Source organism: Pongo abelii, chromosome 2 (genome assembly GCF_028885655.2).
Source record: "Pongo abelii isolate AG06213 chromosome 2, NHGRI_mPonAbe1-v2.0_pri, whole genome shotgun sequence".
NCBI classification, from domain to species: domain Eukaryota; kingdom Metazoa; phylum Chordata; class Mammalia; order Primates; family Hominidae; genus Pongo; species Pongo abelii.
The window spans coordinates 18,440,809-18,458,087 of NC_085928.1; the positions used below are offsets into that span (position 1 = coordinate 18,440,809).

General features: G+C 39.5%; 1 protein-coding gene across 3 annotated transcripts; it reads left to right on the forward strand.

The window, feature by feature from the left end:
- Nucleotides 1-2,192: 2,192 nt before the first annotated feature.
- On the forward strand, nt 2,193-17,255 carry LOC100440422 (cytochrome c oxidase copper chaperone). Of its 3 annotated transcripts, XR_008523576.2 has the most exons (5): nt 2,193-3,030; nt 5,037-5,125; nt 13,222-13,285; nt 14,896-14,968; nt 15,529-17,255. XR_008523576.2 is itself a non-coding variant. In XM_054551443.2 (4 exons), exons 1-3 carry the CDS (start codon nt 2,924-2,926, stop codon nt 5,119-5,121), a joined length of 297 nt encoding a protein of 98 aa, XP_054407418.1. In that variant the 5' UTR covers nt 2,193-2,923; the 3' UTR covers nt 5,122-5,125; nt 10,565-10,698. The 3 variants fall into 3 exon arrangements, 2 of the variants coding, with proteins under 2 accessions (XP_054407418.1, XP_003776208.1); XM_054551443.2 differs by lacking the exons at nt 13,222-13,285; nt 14,896-14,968; nt 15,529-17,255 and adding exons at nt 3,296-3,400; nt 10,565-10,698; XM_003776160.5 differs by lacking the exons at nt 13,222-13,285; nt 14,896-14,968; nt 15,529-17,255 and adding an exon at nt 10,565-10,698.
- Nucleotides 17,256-17,279: the final 24 nt, after the last annotated feature.

A 17,279-nucleotide genomic window follows, 5' to 3' on the forward strand; every position in this document is an offset into this window, starting at 1 on the left:
TGGAACACAGCAGGTTAAAGAAGTGTGGTGCAGAAACGGCTGCTACTCAGCTTCTTTGCCTGAGGCCTGCCTGTATTAGCTAACCTGAGGAAGTCACAGACAGTGTTATCACAACCAGTAATCTTTCTTCCCTGAAGCAGGGAGGGACAGTGAGCCAAAAAATCTTCTCAATTGCAGAAAAGCTGTTTGAGTCTTTGGGTCTGTAATCTGTCCCTACTGTTTATCTCAATTCTCTTAACTCTCTAAACTCTGTTAGATATTTATCTTCCTTTTCTTCCTTGTTCATTTCCTATACATAAAAATGCAATAGCACAAATGAATACAGATCAATGATTAGTTTTAAAATAAAAAAAAATTTGCTTTGCATTAATTAATTAATTAATTTTTTTTGAGACAGTCTCACTACATCACCCAAGCTGCAGTGCAGTGGCACAATCTCGGCTCACTGAAATCTCCACCCACTTAGTTCAGGTGATTCTCATGCCTCATCCCCCCAAGTAGCTGGAATTGCAGGTTACCACTCCTGGCTAATTTTTGTATTTTTAGTAGAAATGGGTTTTCACCATGTTGGTCGGGCTGGTCTCAAACTTCTGACCTCAGATGATCTGCCTGCCTTAGCCTCCCAAAGTGTGGGATTACAGGTGACAGCCACTGCACCAGGCCTTGCCTTGCATTTAGATAAATTAAGTAGGATAGTAGACAGAATACAGGGAGAAGATGATGAGACTCAGGATTGCCACTTTCAAGTTATGCAGCCTTGAACAAATGTACACCTCTGAACTTCAATTTTTCCCCATCTGTAAATGTAGATAATAATTTCGACTGCCATGAAGATTAAATGATGGTTCACAACCTCAACAGCGCTACGTATATGGAAGATATTGTGGCTGAAGGTGACATTGTTTCAACTGAATACATATTCTAAGTGAACACATCAGTTTTTTAACTTTTAAATTTTTAAAAAATATTTAGATTTCAAATATTTTCTCCCAATTCTATCATTTATTTGTTAACTTTGTCTATAGTATTGTATGTAAAACCCCAAGCCTTTATTTTGGTGTAATTAATTTCTTCAATTTTTTTGACATGAAATTTGTACTTTTGAAATGTTGTAACATAAGTTATTCCCCCATCCCTCAGTATTAAAATATTCTCCTCCACAATTTGCTATTAGTTTCATATTTCAATCTTTCCAATGTAGGTCTTTAATGCATCTAGAGCTCTTCCTTTTAATGTAGTGTTTAATTTTCTCCAGATGGTTAGCCTATTTTCTTTTCCCCAATGATTTGTTGAACCACATTTTATTGTATATTAAGGTTACAAGTGATGTTGATATTGCTCATCCAGGAAGCACTGTTTTGATTAGCAAGATTCTAAACAATGTGAGTTAGCACCTAGTTGAAAGAATTGATAATAATGGATGAGGATGAATTTAGAACATGAGGGTAATATGTTGTATTATTAAACATATCAATCCAGAAGGAAATAAAAATCATGCTTACTGGAAGTTTTCAGATGACAAAATGGGGATGGTCTTAGTAACTTGAAAAATACACATATAGAAATTACTCTTATACAGCACCAGTTCACAGACACTCCTGCAGATTCCCTGAGCTAAATATCTATAATATAGAAACAAACTTTGATTAGGTGATGCTGAAAGTTTAAGTACCTAAAAATACCTATCACCAGGCAGCTATTGAACAGTGCCTCCAAGTCCTGCTTTAAAAAATGATTTTATTGGCTGGGCGTGGTGGCTCACGCCTATAACCTAGCACTTTTGGAGGCTGATATGGGCGGATCACCTGAGGTCAGGAGTTCGAGACCAGCCTGGCCAGCATGGCGAAACCCCGTCTCTACTAAAAAATGCAAAAATTACCCGGGCGTGGTAGTGCACACCTGTAATCCCAGCTACTCAGGAGGCTGAGGCAGGAGAATTGCTTGAACCCAGGAGGTGGAGGTTGCAGTGAGCCAAGATTGTGCCATTTCACTCCAGCCTGGGCGAGAGAGCAAGACCCTATCTCCAAAAAATAAAATAAAATAAAATAAAATAAAAAAGAGTTTATTGCCTGTTTCCAACAATTCTCTGCAGGAAAAAAATCCGATGATTATATCCATCTCGTTGGGAATAAGACGGGCACCAGTTTACCTATGTACCTGAGGAAATGCTATGGAAATGGTATTTTTCAATTTTATTCATCAGTATATTAACGAATATATGACTGAATAATTCATACTGAACTCAAATCAGTTGCAGGGGGGCTATAAATGCAAATTAGCTGAGGATTTAATGTGCGTAGGAGGTGTATAGGGGGTTAGAGGACCTTTTAAATTCCCCCAGTAGTTGTGGATTCGGTGGTTCTATGTCTTTGCTATTCATTTTTAAATAGGTCAATGAAAGACAGCAAAGGCCTGCAGCGTGTGGGGATCAGGAAGAAGGCGGATAAAATAAAAGGGGGAAACTAGTCTGTTATTCAAAGGAACTGGCTTTCACTTGTGGTTTCTCCTGTTTGGCTTGAACAAATCATTTCACCGTCTTGGGCTTCCGTTTCGATATTGGGTAGGGAGGAGCGGGTGTTACGAGATCTCTCAGTTGTCTTGCTGCTTTCATTCTTCGTGAGCCCTCCCCAAGTTGATTTAACAAATACTCTATGACCTAGAGTCCTAGAGTGTAAATACCACAGTTCAGGTGACCTTTCAGCGGGCCTCCTTACGCATGCGCTGAACGGGCACCCTCTCGTTAAGGCCCGAATTTTGCCTCTTCTGCGCACGCGCCCCTTTTAAATTCCGCACCTGTCAAAGAGAGGCAGGACTTCCTGTACTTTTTAGAGCGACTGCCGGAAGTGACTGCGGACGAATCGGCGTTTGCCGAGGCTGGCATAGATTTGGCTATCTCCGCTCACAGCTGCTTTTGGCGCGAAAGATGCCGGGTCTGGTTGACTCAAACCCTGCCCCGCCTGAGTCTCAGGAGAAGAAGCCGCTGAAGCCCTGCTGCGCTTGCCCGGAGACCAAGAAGGCGCGCGATGCGTGGTCAGTGCGCAGCCGGAGAGGGCGCGGCAGAAGAGCCCCGGGCCGCGGCCTATGCCTTCCGGTGCCTCTGCCCTACGGCCTCTGCCCTCTGCCCTCTGCCTTCTGCCCTCTGCGCTCTGCCTTCTAACCTCTGCCCTCTGCCTTCTAACCTCTGCCCTCTGCCTTCCCCCTTCCCCCACTCCTCCTTCCTGTCTGTCCACCGCCTCCCCCTCTCCCCCCCCCCGCCTCATTGCGGCGCTGTGGAGATAATTATTGGGCCTTGTAGGTTTCGTGGTCTGGTCTCTGTTGACTTATCCCGTAGCTTAGTGCCGGGAAACGATGGAGATGGAGGAGAACGGCAAGCTTCAACCACTCATTCTTTCCTACAAATGTGTTTTGAGTATCTGTTATGGGTTAAGCACTGCATTAGGTCCGAAGATGTAGACATGGATAAAGATGGATCTTGATATAAAGGAGCTTAAAGTTAATGGAGACATATAGCAGTGACTTGTATACCACGTGGTAAGGGCTATGACAGATTTGTTAAGACCAAACAGGAAAGGTTTTCTGGTAATTTCTAAGGCTTTCTGCCAAAATTTAGAGACAGTAGGACACAGTGCATTCCTTACAGTTCTGAAGAGTTCCCCTTCAACCCTTTTAAGGCAACCAAAAGTTGAAAATCAACCAGTCTCCGGCGCAGGGGACAAAGTATTCAGAATAGTTCATCTAGATTGTCAATCCACAGGTTTGTTCTCATTTTATATAGCCTCTCTTGCGGAGCAAATCTCATTAGAGGACGTCCTCAGATAATGTGAATGTGCATCTCTTCCTCTGGCCCCTTTTGTCTTCCCAGATAGTAGATATAAGAAAGAAATCATTAGTGCTATAATGGGATAATAAAAGTGTAGGAGCTCAGTGCTTTTATTAATCCTCAGTACTTTGTAAGTAATACTGTGAAGGCAGGATTGAAAGACTGCAGTCTGAACAAATTGTTCCAGTGGTAACAGTAAGTGCTGTTGAACCTTGAATAGTATGACAGCATGATTAAGAGTCTGGGATCCACAGTCAGGGTTTGAATCTTAATCCACTAACTTGGTGACCTTAAGCCTCATGTGTCTGTAAAATGATTCTAATAAAAGAAACTCCCTCCAGTATTATTGTAAAGGTTAATGATAAAAGCCATGTCAAGTGCCTAGCACAGTATACATGGCAATAAATGATCAATGAATGCTAGCTATTATCTTCACAATGATCTCACTATCCCAGGCAATCTCTCCCATTTGCAGGCAGCGCTTGAGCTATTGAAGGATGGGTAGAGTTTCCATGGAAGGAGAACCTGTTCCCTTCTTTAAATTCCTTTTGCCTCGATTGCCTCAGACCACATGGGTTCTCCCCAAATATCCATAGTCAGGAGTCAGTTTTTCCTTGTAATTGAATTGGGCTTAACTTGATTATTTGCTAAATCACATTTTCAGGCCTTAGAAATAAAGCTGTGTAGTCCTAGTCTTTACTTTGTGAATTTTACAAGCAAGATGTTCTTTGATCATCATGAGGGGGTGTTCATCTTGGTCTCCTGGCTACCAGCTGTTTTTGATGTAATTAGAAGTAGATTTATTTGGTTGTGTTTGAATGTAGGGCAAAATCAGAAAGTTAATTTCTCTGTGATAATAAGCAAAAAATTGAGCTGTTCTCTGTGCCCTTCATTTAGCATAAATATTTTACTCAGTCAGTTTATTTCTTTATAGAGCAGTGTTACTCCTTGGATATTGACTAGAGGCAATATTTAATATGCGTGATTATTTCTTATCAGATTTCCCCCCCAAAATCACTTATCTGTGGAGTGTCTTCATAGGCATGGACATATCATAAGATCAAATAAAAACAAAGCTGTTTGAGGTAATAGCATTTGTTTTAATTCCAGCTACATTCCATTATACCCATGTTTTGTCTCACTCCCCATCACTATCATGCATACTTAATAATGTGCTTAATGCCTATTTAGATAACAAGTACATTTTGTTTTATAGTATCATCGAGAAAGGAGAAGAACACTGTGGACATCTAATTGAGGCCCACAAGGAATGCATGAGAGCCCTAGGATTTAAAATATGAAATGGTAAGCTTCTTGCTTCAAAGTTGTGTATTGCTTTACAGAGTTAGCAGCAATTGGGCTACATTCTCTCTGAAAGGTAGTTCACCTGGTTAATCTAAAATGCTTAAGTATCAATTTGAAAAAAACAGGATTTTTCAGTTCCCAATGAAGGGAGTAAATTACGTCAGTAAAGACAGGCATTTAGCAGATTGGGGAAGGGGAGAATTGAGCTTTTAAGAAAGGGTTTGACAAAATCCTTTAGGTCTCATGGCTTTAGGAAAATTGACTGAAGGAACTAAAAGAAACATATTCTCTTCCTTGTTTCTAATATTGTGGGATTTCAGTAAATGCTTTTTTTTTTTTTTTTTTGAGACAGGGTCTCACTCTGTTACCCAGGCTGGGGTGAAGTGGCCCAATCACAGCTCATTGCAGCCTCAACCTGGGAGGTTCAGGTGATCCTCCCCTCAGCCTCCTGAGTAACTGGGACTACAGGTGTGGGCCACCATGCCTGACTAATTTTTTGTATTGTTTTTTAGAGATGGGGTTTCGCCATCTTGCCCAGGCTGGTCTCAACCTCTTGGACTCAAGCAGTCCTCCTCCCTTGGTCTCCCAAAGTGCTGGGATTAAGACGTGTGAGCCACTATGCCTGGCCAATAAATGCTTTTAAGTAGGGGGTGGGTATCCCATGGAAGTATTGCTTTCTGAAAAATAGAATTGTAGCATGCTTTATTCGAATAAAACTAAAGCCTCAGGCCTTTTTTTTTTAATTAAAAAGTAAACTTTAATGTCAAAAATGCAAAGTTGGGGAAGACAGAAAAGATCACACACAAAGCTGTCACTTCACACTTGGAAGGTTGCACAGCAGCCGGGCAGAGGCGCTCCTCACTTCCCAGATATGAGGCAGCCGGGCAGTGACGTGGCGCTCTTCACTTCCCAGACAGGGCGGAAGCCAGGCCGAGGCACTCCTCACTTCTCAGACAGTGGGCAGCTGGGCAGAGGTGCTCCACACTTCCCAGATGGTGGGGCGGCCGGGCAGAGGTGCTCCTCACATCCCAGACGGGGTGGCAGCTGGGCAGAGGCGCTTCTCACTTCCCAGACGGGGCAGCAGCCGGGCAGAGGGGCACTTCACTTCCCAGACGGGGTGGCCGGACAGAGGCGCTCCTCACTTCCCAGACAGTTGGGCGGCAGGGCAGAGGCGCTCCTCACTTCCCAGACAGTGGGCAGTCGGGCAGTAGCACTCCTGACATCCCAGACAGGGTGGCGGGCCTCAGGCCATTTTTTAAAAGAACTTGGAACTCTTAATCCAAATTTAAGTGCTGAAAGGGACCTTAAGTGATATGTGTCCAACAATTCCACAAACAAATGATACTCCTTTGTTTGGAAGCTCTTTCTTCAGTTATCAACTTAGCTCACCCCCTCGACCCACTCCCCCTTTACTCAGGTCTCTTTCAAAAGTCTCCTTATTAGAGAGGCTTTCCCTCAACACCCCATGTAAATTACATCCCTTCCCCATCACTCTGTCATGGTGCTGTCCTAACAGCTTTCTGTGAAGATGGAAATGCTCTGTATCTGCACTTACCAGTCTGGTAGCCACTAGCCATATGTGGCTGTTGAGCACTTGAATTGTGGCTAGTGAGAGTGAGGTACTGAATTTTTAGTTTTTAAAAATTTTAATAGCTACATGTGGCTAGTGGCTACTCTATTCTATACACTGTCACCTGCATATTATATATATTTTTAATTATCTGTGTTGCTTCACGGCAGCTAGAATGTAAGCTCTGAGAAAGTAGGAATTTTCTATTTCATTTACTGTCATATCCCCACTACCTATAACAGTGCCTGGCTCATAGTAGGTGCTTAATGGAGGATTGTTAAATGAATGAATAAATAAGGAAATTAAAGCTTATGGTTATGAAATGACCCCCAAGGTGGGTTGTGCAGTATCAGAACTGGAGACTCAGTCTCCACGCTGATTCCCTCTGCTTTTTGCCCCTACCCTAACTTCCACACCACACTACCACTTTTAACTTAATAACAGCTGAGAGAGAATGCCAAAGCCACATGCCAGTATATTAGTACTGGAGAGCCTGGCTTCTTTCCCTTGCACCTCTTTCCTGCCTCTTTGGAATTTCACATATGGCCAGTCTTCCTCACTGAGCTATAAAAAAGGAGGGATAAGGAACTTGTCGCAAGCTGATAAGAAGTTACTGTGTAATGGAAAACAGTCTAGGCTGAAAGTCCTGAGGCTTTATTTTTATTCTCCTGATGTTTAGTTTAGCATGTTTTTAACTTTAGCTACATTTAGCTTCATCAAGACATTACTCCTCTGAATTTCACTTATTATTTATAAAAAGAGAACCGTAATACATTTTGTGATTCTATATATAGTATAGTATATCTACTGTTGTGTAAATGATATACTTAAGTAGCTTTTAGAATAGATGGTTATTTGAAGAAATCCTATAATGAACTATTTTGTAAAATAAGTAAATTTGAAGGGGAGTGTGTTCTTAAAAAGTATAAGTGTACTTTATTAACTATTTTTAAAGATGCAGCCTTAACATTTGTACATGGTTTCCTTGTTCATGATCTGACTCCCTCGTCAGTTGCGTAAGCTGTAGGCTTGTGCTGAACCTGCCTTGATAAAAAGGGGTGATTAAAAAAAAAAGAAATGCTAATTTTAGGAATATCAAAAGCTTATCTTGGACTTCATCTGAACCACAAAGGTGGTACAATTGTTATAAGTGGCATATATTCAAAAGTACCGTATGATATCATAGTTTTCTTTATGTTATCAGGGCAGAGAGTGAGAATTATGTCTGTGTACTTCATTTGTGTGTAAAAGAAGATGCAAAAGCTTTAGACTTAGAAAATCTACTGCTTAACTGATTGTGTGGTCTTGGGCAGGTCCTTTACTTTCTGTACCTTGGTTTCCTCATCTGTAAGATGGAGACAATAATACATGCCCAAACTACTTCATAGAGTTGCTGTGATGATTAAATGTAAAATAAGTCATGTGTAAAAACCAGAACAGAATAGCTCATACCTTGAGAGTTGTGGATAGCAGACATTCAGTTGAGGTCTGTTAAGTATATGACTTGATTGTTATTGAATCCTGGTTACAAGAAGAACAATCTGAATCCATATAGGACCTTTCTAAGAATTCAAACTGCCATGTTTTTCATTTTCAGTGTAATAATATTTTTGGAAGAGGACTGGGTATTGGATCCTTATTGGTCCCAGGTGTCCTATTTCCCCAACCTCCATGGGGAAATGGAGGCACAGTGAAGTCAAAAAAGACTTGCTCAAGTTAGGAGTGGATAGTGGTAGAATTAAATTAGAGTTAAGATTTTTATATTCTCCAAATCACAGGCACTTTACACTTCACTCCTTGTACTTAATGAGATTTTATTCCAACATATTAATTTTTAGGATTGCACATAATCTTGATCTTCAATCTTAAAACCTCATTATGAATGCTAATTAGAAAGACCTGTTGCTGAAATGTACAGTTGCATATAACCCAGTAAACAGGCCACTGGCTGGAGGGTGAAATCCAACACAACTGTCTGCATTGCTATAAGATAAACTTAACCTAAATCGGTATTTCTTAGACTGTTAGATCACATTTTTCTGAGAATAGCTTCAAAGGAAAAATATTTTGCAAACTTAGATCTTTCTGGCAACGATCATGAAAGTTCCTTAATTCAAAAACCTTTGTAGATTTTAATGTTATTCCTAAGTAGATCTTAATTGTACCTCGAGTGCAGTAGATTAGGAATAAATCTATTATACATTTTTTATACTTAACCTGAAAGTAGGCTACATTCACCCAGTGGTTCTTACCCAGAGGTGCACCTCAGAATCATCTGAAGAATGTTTTCCAGAATTCACAACTTGGGCCCTGGTCTGCCCCTGTTGACTGAGAAACTCCTAGATGATTTTCAAGTGCACTTCTCTTTAACAACCACTGGCCTAAGTTGAAGATGAATAGCAGGGATAATGCTAGGCGTAAATTTATCTGAAAATTTAGTAGTAGCGAAGGCAGAGACTTGAAAACTCAAGGAAAAATAGGTATGGTGGTGATTTTAGACAATTTTTTTCTATTTTATGACTGCTGCTTTTACTGAAAAGAGTAATTAGAAGAACCTAGAACCTCATTAGAAATGTAAGGGGGAAATGGATGGCTACTGTCTTTCTGCCTTTAGGAGTCAGAAGAAGCCTAAAGAACCTATTTTGGAGACTAAAGTCGTTGGAAGAAATTAAAGGACTAGTACTGAGTAGTGGTGATAATCAGTATAAAGTTTAACAACTTAACAGTTGGATGCTTAAAATATGCTGAATTGTACACACACACACACACACACACACACAAAACTGATTATGTATGAAAATATGATCCCAAGATAATCCAGAAAGAGTAATTTCTGCCATTCAAACATTTATTCATTCAGCAGATATTTATTAAGACCCTGGAAAATACTGAGGGGAGAAAGATTATCCCTCCAGTCAAAGACTTTACATCCAGAGATATAACCAAACAGGTTTAAATCCAGGGTCTTCCACCACATAGCCCCTTTTGTTATGTAGTCAGTCGCAAAAGTGGTAACAATGCTATGGGCTGCTATAATTGAAAGGTTGAATGGCTTCGTTTTTGGTTATCTTTCCAAACTTTTCTATAAATGTATTCTTCCTTTGAACCTTTTAGAAAGGAGTTTAGATGTTTGTATCTTGATGTGGTTTATCTTTATTTAAACCAAATGAAGTGAACAGCTAAATGAGGGAAATATTTGCATTAGACTTGAAGAGTTAGCTACCCCAGTTTAATTACCTTCCTAGCGTTGTTCTCAATCTTCTGGGATAGGCACTGGGAGAGGTGTGAGAAACCTGATATTGACTTGACTGGATCAGCAACCCTGTCTATGCTACTCTCCCTTTTTGATTTTTCCAAATGAATGTTAAAGGGTTGCCCTTATCTTGCCTTTGGGATTAAGTGAGTAACTTTCCACAGGAAGTGCCTTGGGTACTGAGCTGACCTTCTGCCTTCTACTTTGTGGATCTTCGCCAGGCATACTTGAATCAGCAAAGAGGGGTTTGCAGGTCTTGTTTCTTGAATATCTGTAAAAATAACTGCTTTAGCCTTTTTTGGAGGATATTTTTGAGAAATAAGTATTTCTCAAACACCCACACATATGTATTATATATATATACACGCAGAGAGAGTTTTTACTTCAAAAACTTTTAAAGAGTAAACAATATGAATAATTTCACTGATGTTTTTAGTTAGGCAAACCTAGAATTTTAAAATGTTGATTTTGAATTTTATGACTGATTTGGAATAATTCTGGCAATTAGTTGATTACTCATCTGAGGCATTCATTTCTAGTGGTCTTAATTCCCTGACTCCATAGATCTGGCATGATGTTTGAAATCTGACTTTCTAAAATAAATATTTTTCTGTAGGTGGTGTGCTGTGTGAATAAATAATTCCTGAAGAATGAAGAAGATTAATTTTGGGAGTTCTTTGATGAACTTTGATATGTGGAAAAAGTATTTATAATTTGTTGTAAGAAAAAAGTAAAATATTACTAGTGGAAGATCTTCAGTTGTGTTTCTTTTTTGTGTTCCTCATTTGCTCACGTGGCTTTTTCCCCCAAAGGATATATAGCAACAAATCTTGTAACATAAGGTTCTTATGTTCTTATTACTATGTCATTCTGGGAACACTGGATATCTGTTGTAAGGAGAAAGCAGATACTGATCTCAACCAATGAAATCTCCAGAATTAGGTGCATAGAAGTAAAATAACCCTTTACCAATTCAGAATCAGTGTGGTAGCCATATCATCTCATTCAACACTCTTTTTTTTTTTTTTTTTTTTTTTAACTTTCTTAAAGGTAAGAACAAGCCTTTAGTCTTATTATTTAAACCATTATTGTTATTCTTTACTAGCTGTCTTTTGGAAAAGTTAGTTTAGATTTTGGACCAGATTAGGGTGATTTGGCTTGGAAGATCTCAACTGTTTGGCATTATGAATCTGTACATGGGTAGTTACATTTTAAAATAGACTAGGATCTTAAGTTTCGTTCCTACAGGGTAGACAGTTGTCTCTTATTAATTAGAAACTGGCTTAGGCTAGAGACTGAATTGGTACTAAACGTCACTAATCAAACAGCTCAGTGCTATGCCATGGTGATGCCTAGAGTTGAACAGAGTGTGATTTCCTTAGTATAGCAACCTTGTCATCCTTGTAGCTGCTGATGGGCTAATGAAGTATGATCATATTCTGCTTGTAAGTACATTGAGTCTAAAATCTCAAGAACAAAAGATACTGAGAACATAATTAATAGGATATGTAATGTTCATGTGTCATTGTGTGATGGGAAAAGTCCCTCCTTTATAAAGAGCTGAATCAGATGATTCCTTAAGATTCTTTCCTAATTCATTAAGAGCATGGCTTTGATGTATGACAGACTTAGGTTCAATAGCTGGCTATGTGACCTCAAGCAAGGCATTGCTTCTTTGGGTCTGTTTTTCTCAGCTGGAAAAAAAAAAAAAAAAGCAGGTATGGAAGTAATACCTAACTTACAAGATTGTCAGTACTAATTAAAAATGATGTATACACAGTATTTAGCACTGTTATTAGCAGTCTCTATTATTTTATTGTTTATATTTTTACTTGAATATTCATTTGGATATAATACTTTTAGTAAGCACTTCATGATTTACAGAGATAATCTAGGTGAAGAATAGAATCTTGGACAATTAAGACAGGTATGAACCAACTTCCCACCCAATACAGATCTTTGGCAGGTGGTTATCTAAACTCTGCTTGAATATGTCCTGGAACTACAAAAAAGAAAACAAAAAATCAATAACCTTATCACCCATTGTTAATTTCTGATATATACTAGTCCAGACTTTTCCTATGCCTTTATACATTTTTTAAAACAAAAATAAAATTTTTTCTATGCTACATATTTTTAATGAGGTTATAACGTTATCATGTTTTGCCCCTAATGTATTTTACCATCAGTGAGTATAGGTCTATGGTGTCATTTGTATTGACTATGTATAAATTCATCTGTGACTTACCATAATTTAACCAATACCCTATTTTTTCTTTTTGCACATTTGGACATTCATTCATTAAACAAATACTTCATATAGAGTGCCTTCTGTATGTCAGATGCCATTCTAGGAATTGGGTCTCAGTCTGGAACAGGATATATGTCAGATAACCTAAATTCTGAATTTTTGTTTGTTTTATTTTGTTGGTTGCTTTAATGGAAACATAATAAGGAAGAAATCTGAAATCCCATCAGTCTACAATAGGACCTCTCTTTGATAACATTCTCACCTCTCTCTGTCTCTCTGTGTGTGTGTGTGTGTGTGTGTGTGTACACCTTTTACTTTTTTTTCTTTTTTTTTTTTCTTTTTGGCTACTCTGATAACACTGCAATAGAAGTCTCCTTATGGAAAGTCTTTACAAGTGTCCTTTACTAATCACTCAGCTAAGGATGGGCCAGAGGCCATGCATGTTTTCAAGGCTTTGAGTGAGGACTGCCAAGTGATCTCTAGAAAAAAAAATATCCATTTACACCTTAGTGTCTGAGAGCACTGATTTCTCTAATCTCTGAGCAACACAATTTTTTTAAACTTTTGGCAGTTTGGTATGCTTGCCTGATTTGTAAGGGAACTGAAAACACCCTTTTTGGCCTCTGCAACACTTAAAAGTACATCTCACAAGACCCTCTGCCCACCCTTTCCTAGTGCTTAAGTCTTCCCAAAGATGAGGTACAGCATTTCGGTAATAATGAAAAGAGATATCACCACAGTCACTTGAAAAATGAAGAACTTGGCCTCCTAGTGGGTAACAACCACATTCTAATGCACCTCTTTGCTAAGCCCTTGCTCTTCACAATAATGACAACTCAATACGGATATATTCACACTATTCTCTCTAGTCCCCCCTTTGTCTAACCTTGAAATGTTTGACTTGAAGGTTGATGAAAACAGGATCATATCCTTAAGTAAGGCCTATCTTGGGAATACTATGTCTTTCCTAGGTCTAATATGACCTATGATGTGATGGAAAAACCATGATCCTTATTTTACAGGTGAGTATAGGTGCTTGGAGAGGTTAAGGAAATCACCCTGATCCAATAGCTGGTAACCTGCAAGGTAAGTTGAAGCCCAGTGTTCTTTGGTGTACTAGTTATCCAGTATAAACATCATGTATTTGTAGTTATAAATTCACTTAATGCATACTTAGTGAAGTCCTATTATTTGCAGGGAACAGCCCTAGTGTTGATAATTCATGTGTGAATCAGACATACGTTTTTCAAGATGAGAGGCTATGTGATTGATCACTTACTGAGGACATACTATATGCCAGCTATACAGAGTAGTAGTCAAAGAGTAGTAAGACATAGACTCTTCCCTCAAAGAGCTTATAGTCTAGTGGATATATGTGTATAAACTGTAGAAATATAAAGTTGAATGCTCAGTGGTATGATGGATATTCCAAGATGCTTTCCTAAACAGTGCATGTGTGATTATGCCCAATGTTTATTTCTTTAGGTATTAAAAACTGCTAGATGTTCCCTCTGTCGATTATGGTGCTTTTGATAGCAAGTAATAGAAAATCCTCATAAGGAAAACTCACATAGCTGGAAGTCCAGTTAGAGTCAGCTCTAGATGTGATGATATCATAGGGTCACTGATTTCATCCAAGATTCAAGTTATTTTCATCTCAGATCTTTCTCGTCCAGGACTGATGAAGCCCGTCATGTGCTTGCTTGTTAAAGTCCAGCGGAAGAGAAAGAAACCATTCCCTGGGCATGGACTCTTAGTCCTAGTCCCCTTTTTAAAGGTCTGATTGAGCCAAATTAGGTTATATGTATTTTTATGGACCAGTAATAGTTATCAACAGAATACCTTATGCTGATTGGCTTACACAAGATCCGACCCCCTCCACCCCACCCCTGCTTAGATCCATGTGCAGGTTTGATATCTGGACAAAACAAATTCCGTCACAATTGAGGAAGAGGTAAATGGATATTGAATAGACAACCAGATTTCCACTACACTATCTTGTTCACCTAACAGGTCACCCTGAACGGTCAAATTGAGTTTATAGGAGGAATTCCTCTCATAGTTTACTCAAACTTTAGAAGGAAAATTATTGGTAGAGCATAATAATTCTGGTGTTCAGTTTTTATAGAATAAGACAATTAGCAGATGTTCAGAGAACTGTTCCCTGAAGACTTGTCCTTAGGGAGATCTGAATTAGGATGCTTTCAACTGCAAGCACTAGAATACCCAACTACACTGACACAAGCAATACAGAAAAGTAATTTACCTCCCTGTTAGGAAGTTTGGGAATTAAAAGCTCCTGGTTTGAGATAGTGGCTCAGTGGTGCTTTCAAGAACTTAGCCTTGGCCGGGTGTGGTGGCTCATGCCTATAATCCCAGCACTTTGGGAGACTGAGGCCAGAGGATTGCTTGAATCCTGGAGTTCAAGACTGGCCTGGGCAACGTAGTGAGAAACTGTCTCTACAGAAAATAAAAACATTAGCTCGGCATGGTGGTACATGCCTGTAGTTTCAGTTACTTGGGAGGCTGAGGTGAGAAGATCGCTTGAACCCAGAGGACTGAGGCTGCAGTGAGCCGTGATTGTGCCACTGCATTCCAGCCTGGCTGACAGAGCAAGGCCCTGTCTTAAAAAAGCAAGCAAACAAAAAAACCTAGGCTTGTTCTATTTTTCTGCTCTTTATCCTTCTCATCCTTAGGCATATCATATCTCATGACTATGGTAACTTCAGGCATTACATCGTCACACAACTATTCAAGCCTGGATGAAAGGTAGGCCTGCTATCAGGGAGTATACTTTTTCCCAGAAGTTCCCCCACGTACTTCCTCTTACATCTCATTGCTCACAGGTCTACTTTTGTGCCAATCACTATCAAGGGGAATGAGATATTGTGCTTGGCTTCAACCAGTCTTAGTTCAGGCTCTGGCAACTTGAGGAAAAGCCCACTTTCCTTAACATATTGCCCAAGCAAAATTAGATTTGCATAAACTAAAGAAAAAGGGGAAATGGCTATGGAAGACAACCAATAGTGTCTGCTTAAGTTCAACGTGACACTATGTGTCCAGAGCATAAAATTATGCCTCTGTTCTGTTTTAGTATCTATGCTAGGAAAGCGTTAACCGCAAGCTCAGTGTTTCTCAAACTGTGTGTGGTGAAGAACCAGCTTTTTTCCCCTCAATTCATCACAGACCCAACACTAGGAAAATGAAATCCATACAGATTTTAAAATATGCTATACAAACCCAGAATTTTTGTTAGTTCAAAGGCCATAGTTTCTCTGTGAAATTGCTATAAAAAATGTCTAAACTCACAATTTCTGTCCTTACCCCAGCATGAACCAGCATGGACCAGTAACAAACAGTTTGAAAACCAGGCTGCGTTCATGACCACACTTGTTGACTCTGGTGACTTCATAAGCTGGCCCCAACCTGCCTCGCCTGCCTCTTGTCTGCTGCTCCTTTTGATTCACCTACAACGAGCTGTTCTCTGTTACCAGAATATGCCACATATTTTGTTTTACTTCTGGGACTGACTTTACAATCTGTTCTTTCTTCCTGGAATGCCCTCCTCTAGCTGGGGAAAACCTATTCATCTTTTTAGACCAGATTAAAAGTCACCTTCCCTGTGATGTTTTCTCGTGAAAAAAATATTTTTTTAAGAGACAGTGGTCTCACTATGTTGCCTAGGCTGATCTCGAACTCCTGGGCACAAGTGATCCTCCCATCTCAGCCTCCCAAAATACTAGGATTACAGACATGAGCCATCACGCCCCCAACCTCATGAATTTTAGTTAGGTTATAGCAGTATAGTAAAAGTCCCTACGGATTGAATTATTTGCTCCCTCATAAGTGTTTTTTCTTTGAATCCTAAGTACACTTATTTTATTGGATTACAGTTTCTGAATCAGTATCCGGGATAGACTGAAAGTTTCTTGAAGTGATAATTGTCTTATTCATCTTTATATCCCCTGTTCTTGGAACACATAGTTTGTCCTGAATAAATGCCTATTGAATTGAATCAGCTCAACAAATGAGAAAACTTCTGTTTCTTTCCTTTTTTCTTTCCCAGTTGTTTTTTATTGTGTTCTGCCTTCATGTTTGTGTATTTCCTTATAAGAACATACCATTTTGACAGACAATACATTTTTTCTTTCCTTTTCTATCAAATCTGGACTTAAACAAGACACAACTTTTCATTGTTGTGTTCTGATCACAGGTCCTATCCTGTGGGCATCAATGTCACTATTACTGCAGGCCACTATTACTGCAGTGTAATGTCACTATTACATGCACCCACGATTCTCTGACATGTATGCCACCCTAGCAACGTACTCAAATTTCCAGCAGCAATAGATGAGCTTGTATATGCAGACATGTAAACTCCCAAAAGTACCTGGTAGGATGTTATTAATATACTGTAGAGAATATATAATTCAGAGACACACTGACCTAGGCTTTAATCCTTATTCACATACTGACTAGCTTTGTGACCTTGGGCAAGTTCCTTAGCCTCTCTGAGCCTGCTTCTTCTATTAAAACAAAAAATAGGTATAGTAAGATAACATAAAACAATAGCTGCTTGATAAATGTTAGTCCCCTCTGCTGAGATAGCACCTATGTGGATTGACAGGAAAGCAGGCTGAGTGCAGTCCGGACAGCAGGACAAGTGAACCATAGAGTTAATGGGTCTGCCTGTCTCTTTAATGAGTCAGGGCCAACCTATTTGGCAGGTCTCCTAAGAAAGATGAGCTGCTTTGAAATTCTATCTTGGGCAGAGCTTTGGTTGCTTCTTCATTTCTATGCTTCTGACTTCCCTGCTTACAGCTGGCAGGGACAGCTACTCTGGAAGCTCAGGGGCTGCACGTCTGTGATAGAAGGATGAGCAGCTGCTGCTTGTTAAAGTAGGGGGGTTGTTTGGGAGGCAGGCAAGTGACATAAAAACAGTATATGGAAATCCCCAAACCCCGCTGTTAAAATGATGTCAGGGGTCCAAATCATGTCCATGGAGTGACCTCAATGACATTTCTTCTCCAAATACTCTAGCTCTTTCCTTTACTGATTTTTTTCCTCTTAATTTAGAAAG

Bases quoted from the DNA above. Each gene is read 5' to 3' on its own strand.
- LOC100440422 (XM_054551443.2), top strand. From the start codon at position 2,924: ATGCCGGGTCTGGTTGACTCAAACCCTGCCCCGCCTGAGTCTCAGGAG. The intron at 3,031-3,295 runs GTCAGTGCGCAG...TGGGCCTTGTAG, and splicing joins AAGAAGGCGCGCGATGCGTG to GTTTCGTGGTCTGGTCTCTG. The intron at 3,401-5,036 runs GTGTTTTGAGTA...TTTGTTTTATAG, and splicing joins ACTCATTCTTTCCTACAAAT to TATCATCGAGAAAGGAGAAG.